This window comes from Apium graveolens, chromosome 1 (assembly GCF_009905375.1).
Source record: "Apium graveolens cultivar Ventura chromosome 1, ASM990537v1, whole genome shotgun sequence".
Lineage (NCBI taxonomy): Eukaryota > Viridiplantae > Streptophyta > Magnoliopsida > Apiales > Apiaceae > Apium > Apium graveolens.
In genome coordinates, this window is record NC_133647.1 from 191,681,876 (window position 1) to 191,688,439 (window position 6,564).

General features: G+C 33.3%; 1 protein-coding gene, 2 long non-coding RNA genes and 1 pseudogene across 3 annotated transcripts; all 4 read right to left on the reverse strand.

Moving 5' to 3' along the window:
• Positions 1 to 629: 629 nt before the first annotated feature.
• On the reverse strand, positions 630 to 1,621 carry LOC141714073 (uncharacterized). The gene is made up of 4 exons (XM_074517617.1): positions 1,272 to 1,621; positions 1,070 to 1,181; positions 893 to 952; positions 630 to 775 (listed from the first exon to the last, which is right to left on the reverse strand). Exons 1-4 carry the CDS (start codon positions 1,419 to 1,421, stop codon positions 630 to 632), a joined length of 468 nt encoding a protein of 155 aa, XP_074373718.1. The 5' UTR covers positions 1,422 to 1,621.
• A 510-nt stretch (positions 1,622 to 2,131) lies between these two features.
• On the reverse strand, positions 2,132 to 2,798 carry LOC141723381 (uncharacterized). Its single transcript, XR_012576264.1, has 3 exons — positions 2,718 to 2,798; positions 2,319 to 2,446; positions 2,132 to 2,222 (listed from the first exon to the last, which is right to left on the reverse strand). It is a non-coding gene; the product is annotated as an uncharacterized LOC141723381 (long non-coding RNA).
• A 620-nt stretch (positions 2,799 to 3,418) lies between these two features.
• Positions 3,419 to 3,924, reverse strand: LOC141723388 (uncharacterized). The gene is made up of 3 exons (XR_012576265.1): positions 3,739 to 3,924; positions 3,584 to 3,640; positions 3,419 to 3,503 (listed from the first exon to the last, which is right to left on the reverse strand). It is a non-coding gene; the product is annotated as an uncharacterized LOC141723388 (long non-coding RNA).
• A 189-nt stretch (positions 3,925 to 4,113) lies between these two features.
• LOC141723393 (uncharacterized) lies at positions 4,114 to 6,564 on the reverse strand (annotated as a pseudogene).

A 6,564-nucleotide genomic window follows, 5' to 3' on the forward strand; every position in this document is an offset into this window, starting at 1 on the left:
CATATTCAATATGGTTGTGTCGTGCAAATTTTATAAAGGTTATAAAACCTTCAAGTCATCATATGTCAGTTTTTCATTGAGATCCTTTAATGTCATTCTTTCTATAAAGGTTTGAACAAATTCAGATTTTACCGCCTTAAGATATTTTTCTCCCTTTGACAAATATCCCTCCTCCTTCAACCTACAAAGGTAAACATTGATGTTTATTAACTCAGCCTCCTATCAACTGTTATTAAACATGCAAATGTGCTATAATTATGTAATTATTATAATTCTTAATCGTAGTACCTCATCCTCATATCAGTCACAGATTCATCATCTAGGTTGAGGTACAATTTTGAAGATGGCAAAGTACTAATCTGCACAGTATCTAAATCAAAGTAATATAGTTCAGGAAATTGTTGTATAATGTCAAGGTCATTTATACTAAGTAGTTAAAGAGAACTTACTCATGAAAGTTGTAACTTTTATGCTCGTTATTATTGCAATGACTGGAGACTGGAGTTCCTTAGTATAAATGTTATTGGCCAACACAGTAAGATCTCCCCAAACACTGACTTTATGCTGATTACTATATTAAAAAATGAACATATATTTCAGGATATAAAACTTCCACATTAGAGGCGGACTCAGAAAATAATTAAAATTACAGGATAAATATTAAAACATTCGACAAACCTGGAATCACAAATCCTGAATTTGACAATGTCTCGCATGCCAAATTTTGTGTCAAGTTTCGTTAGAGGTTCAAAATCCTCAATAACTCCAATTACATCTAAATTAAACAGAGCAATATATTTAATTTATTGAAAGATAAAATGCAGTGAAATACTAAGGTACGTATTTTAAAAAACTAATAATCTGAACCAAAAGAGTATTATATTAAGGTCACCTATAGCAAATTCAGGTTGTTGTTGTGGCTGATATTTGTTGGCCTCAGCAAAAAGATCACCTAAATCCAGAAATTCAAATTTATATGCAGGAATCATGCCATCGTCTTCAACAGCGGTGACCGTAGTATATTGTGAAAATCTAATGCAGATATCAGCTTGTACAGGCTTTAGATTACCGACAGCATCTTTCACAGAAAATTGGTCAAAAACATAAACGCCTCCTTCAATCACCGGAGTTTTGAATCCATTCCAAATATTGGGATAAGCAAATACATGGACGTGATTATTCTAAAACAAAAAAGAATGTTACATTTGGTATACAAAAGAAGGTAGGATTTTATGTAATACCATAATAAAATTTTAGAACATAAGACTTACATCATCATCAAGCAGAATGACATTATATCCTTTGACTGATCCATTCTCAGAGCTAACGCTGGTCCACATCCTAGTTACTCTAGCCTTAATCTTCCAATTGGTAGTCGATTGATCAAGGTCTTCAATAAGATTGAATACTTCAGACTCCATTGAAGCTTTTGTTCAAGTCAATTAAACAAAGTGTCAAGCATTAACAATTGAGGAATTAAAGCCTACAAAATATTAACAAAAATTGACAGCATGCACGATGAAGAAATAATGTTAACATATTAGATCAGTTCCTACCAATCGATGATGTTTTTAGATAGAACAAATTGATAGGAAACCTAAAGTTTTATTTTTAGTGTCAGAGTATGTTTGAATGATTCTGTTCTTCTTCACTGTTAGCAACAATTTCCTTTTTGACACCTTTTTGTTTGTGAACGGTTGTCACACAGGATTCAGGAATTGAGAATATGAGAGAACTGTTTCCACTGCTGTTAATATTCTGAATTTCTACATTTTTACTATTATGTTATGCATGATATACATTAGTAGATGCAGAGTATTAAACATGACACATTGTTTAAATAATCCTTCAGAATTTTGTAATTCAGGAATAAGCCGCAAAATTTGATACTTTTGATAGGAACGTTTGGCGATATTATGCGTTGAAATTGATTTTTACTTTGTTCAGCTGTCTGAGAAGAGGAATACATTCCTGAAAAAATATTTTTCAGAATACTGAAATTTTTAGAATTTGACATAATTTCGTAATCAACTGATACATCCGGAATTGCATTTTATAGTTTAAAAAATTACCTGATGAATGTGTATTAGTTGCAGAAAAAAACTGAATATTAGGCGATGACGTACATTGTCCGGATATTTTTCTCAAATCTGGTAAGGTGCTACGAAATACATCGAGATCTTCTTTGTTGAAATTCTTTGGACGAATCCTAACTTTATGCACTACATAGAAGATGGGAAACATATTTTAGCATATTCGCTGATAAACACTCATACATAGACTGGAATAAGAAGTTAATGAAAGTAAAGAAAATTAACCTGATTTTGAATTTGATGGAATATTAGGAGATATATATGATCAAATCTTGATAGAGGACTTGGCAGACACGATTGTGATTTTTTTACCGCAACAGGTTGTATCATAGATCTATTGTTCATTGCTGCAACTATTCCCACAAAACCCACAATTTCAAAAGCAATTTTATAACAGATGTATTAGAAAAATGAGATATATCAAGAATTATATCATTAGGTTCTTCTGAACAAATTATGTGGCTTTCAAGATTTTTTGCAAGAGAGGTCTGCAGAACACTTTGCGTCTATTGTGTTAACCGTGAATTCTGAGATGAAATACTACCTGAAGCATGTCTCCACTATAAATTCTGGCAATTAGATGTTAAAAATAGTAATCGTGAAATAAATCCAACTAAATTTTACCTCTTGACGATCTTAACGATATATTAGGCGGCACACGTTCATCATTTCTTGATAGAGGAGTTCTAATTGGATGACCTATTTTATTAACTGAAACACAACAGATATAGGCAAATTGATGGCACAATTATAAAATGGTATGATATATCTCAGAATGTAGTAAGAATGATACCATTATTGTGCTCTGGTATCATTCTATTGATTTCTCCATCTGTTAAGGTGTTACAAAAAACACCGAGATCTTGTTTGTTCAAATTCTTTGAACGAATTCTTACTTTTCGCACTACATAGAAGATGGAAAATAAATGGAAGCATGAAACATGACCGACATCTCCTAATAGACTGGAATAAGATGTTGATCAAACTATTTTAAAATTAACCTGATTTTGAGGGTGCTGAAATATTAGGAGATATATTTTCATCAAATATTGAAAGAGGACTCTTTAGAACACTTTGCGGCTGCTGTTTTAAACGTGTAAACTGAGATAAAACAGTACCTGCATGAAGTTGGTAATAAAATTCAGAGAATTAGAGTTAATAATTAGTAGTAATGGGTAAAATCCATCCTTATTTTACCTATCGATGATCTTAACAATATATTAGGCCTAAATTATTAACAGCAATACAACATATATAATAAATGATCGAAGACAAAATTACAAAAAATGTATAATACCAATCAGAATGGATAAAGAATGATACCATTATTATACTCTGATGTCATTCTATTGCTTTCCAGATTTGCTGCAACTCCGCTATGCAAAACACCTTTCAAAAACTGTCTTATTCCTGAGTTAATAGAAACTTCAAGTCACAATTATAAATGCACGTATAAAAAGAATCAGACGGATAAACAATGATACAAATACCTTGTTCTGGTGTCACGCTTTGATCAATCATTGATTGCGGAGTTGTTACAGAATGACCTATTTTATTATTAACAACAACACGACACATATATGCAAACTGAAGACATCATTACAAAAACTGTATAATAACAATCAGAATGGATGAAGAATGATACCATTGATGTACTCTGATATCGTTCTATTGCTTTCCAGATTTGCCGCAACTCCGCTATGAAACACACCTTTCGAAAGATGTCTTATTCCTGAATGTTAATAGAAACTTCAGGACACAATTATCAATCCATGTATAAAAACAATCAGGCGGATAAATAATGAGACCAATACCCTGTTCTAGTGTTACGCTTTGATCAATAATTGATAACGGAGTTCTTATAGAATGACCTGTTTTATTAACATAAGCACATCAAATATATGTATAACAATGTACATTATCCTAAAGGTTTGAGAAAATTACCATTTATGCGATGAACCAAAGTCTCTGGGAACTTTCTTAAATATTCTTCATTGTTATGTAAATTCGGAGTAGTATTTTCTTTATCATTACTCATATGCTCAGTCGGAGAAGATGCATGGTATGTTACATAACATGGTCTGTCAAACGTATATACACATCAACCAATCTAAAATTCTATAGAGAAAACTTACGTGTATCATATATGTTCGCTGAATTTGTGAGATTCTTGTCCACATTCTTCCCACGCGTACGACGTTTGACAACTAAATTAATACATGAACATCATTATCACTTTCAATAAATGAATCAGAAATGGAATTAAAGTGTACACTACCTTGATTCTCATATTCTGATGGATTTTTAAACACATTATCAACATTGCGTCCACGAACACGTCGTTTTGAACCTATAAGAAAATCATGATCAAATCAGAATTCTGCAAAACGATGTTATTATAGTAAACTGACAAAGGAGATGAATACCTGATATACTTGTTCCTCGAGAATCCATCCGGATATATTCAGTAAATCATGAACCTGGTTTTAACAGATGAACAACATATTCTGTAAACTTGTATGACGAACATGATACACATCAAATTTTCATCAAGAATTTTATGAAAATATGGTCATGCTTGCAAATAATGAGAGAGAATAAGGAAACCAATAATTATCATTGAATTAGTGTTGTAACAGATGTGAGAAAATCATGCAAATCTTTCCTTAGATAAGATGTTTAAATTTTAAAATTCAAAAAAGTTCCATGTTTAGTGTTGTGATGGGTAAAAAAATGGGTAAACTTATATGGATATATCCATGGATATATAGATTTAATACTTAATATGGGTCATTGGTAAATTTATTTACCCATTGGGTAAATTTTATGGATATATCCATGGATCTAGTGATTTTATACTTAATATGGGTTATGGGTAAAAAACTTTACCTATTTGGAAAAAGGGTAAATTAAGGAGTACACTTTAAGAATATATATATGCATACCTTGTGCAACTTGTCCAAAAGCAACTTGTTTCCCGTGCAACCAATCCGTCTTTGTTGTACAAATGAAGAACTGGGATCCATCAGTTGCCTTATCCGTATTCACCATTGACAAAATTCCAGGACCAGTAATTTTTTTTTGCGAAATTTTCAGAAAGAAATTTGTCGGAACCACAAACAGACTCTCCTCCACTTCCATCGTGAAGAGTGAAATTCCCTCCATGGCACATGACTCCCGGAATAATTCGGTGAAAAGTGGATCCCTTGTAGTGTAAGGGTTTGCCTGATGTCTTGCTAATTCCCTTATTTCTTGTGCAAAGTGCGCGGAAGTTTTGAGCAATGATTGGAATGGTCTCATAAAAAAGTTTTATGATGATACGACCACATGGTGTGCCACCTATTGCAATGTCGAAGAAAACCTCAGGAGCCCTGTTGATCTGACCACAATCAACAATTATTACTGGCAGAGTGGTCAATCTATCCGGCAATCCAACACATTACATGGCTTTAATAATGTGCATACCTTTTACAACTTTTCCAAACACAACTTGTTTCCCGTCCAACCAATCCGTCTTTGTTGTACAAATGAAGAACGGGGATCCATCAGCTGCCTTATCCGTATTCACCATTGACAAAATTACAGGACTAGTATATTTTTTTACGAAATTCTCAGAAAGAAATTTGTCGGGACCATAAACACACTCTCCTCCACTTCCATAGAGTGAAATTCCCTCCATGGCATATGACTCCTGGAATAATTCGGTGAAAAGTGGATCCCTTGTACTGTAAGGGTTTGCCTGATGTCTTGCTAGTTCCCTTCATTTCCGTGCACGGAAGTTGTGAGCAGTGATTGGAGTGGTATCATCAAAAAGTTTTATTATGATACGACCAGATAATGTGCCACCTATTTCAATATCAAAGAAAACCTCAAGAGTCATGTTCTGCTCATAAGCCTTTCCATCGATGATCTGCCTGCAGTCTGCTACAATCACAGGTTTGGTAGGCCATTGACAACTTGTAGAGATAGCATTCAGCACATCCAAGCCGCTGACAACTTGTCCAAAAACATTTGGATATTGATTTAGATGAGGACTGCCCTTGGTGGAAATCATATAAAGCAATGCATTCCCTTGACTTGATGCTCCAGTATACATTGTCATAGTTCCTACTTTATCATGCTTCCTTACCGACTTTTCAATATCAAAGTTATCACCATAGATAGACTCCCCTGCCCTGAAATCCCCTTTATTGATAAAATCACCTCCCGTGACATAGCCGCCATATGAATTCCCGGAGGGGCACATTATAAATACTGGAACCCTTGTAGTACAAGATTGGTCCGAGTTTTTTTTCTAAGAATATTTTTCTTGAAAAATTCTTTTTCATAATATTTTTTCTTGAGAATGTTTAGAGTTAATCTCTATTAACACATTTTTTTAACATTGATATTTAGATCAGGACTTGTGCTATCTTTTTGTATTTTCGTGGGACTTTCAAGTTATTGGACTCAAAATATCAACACAATTACA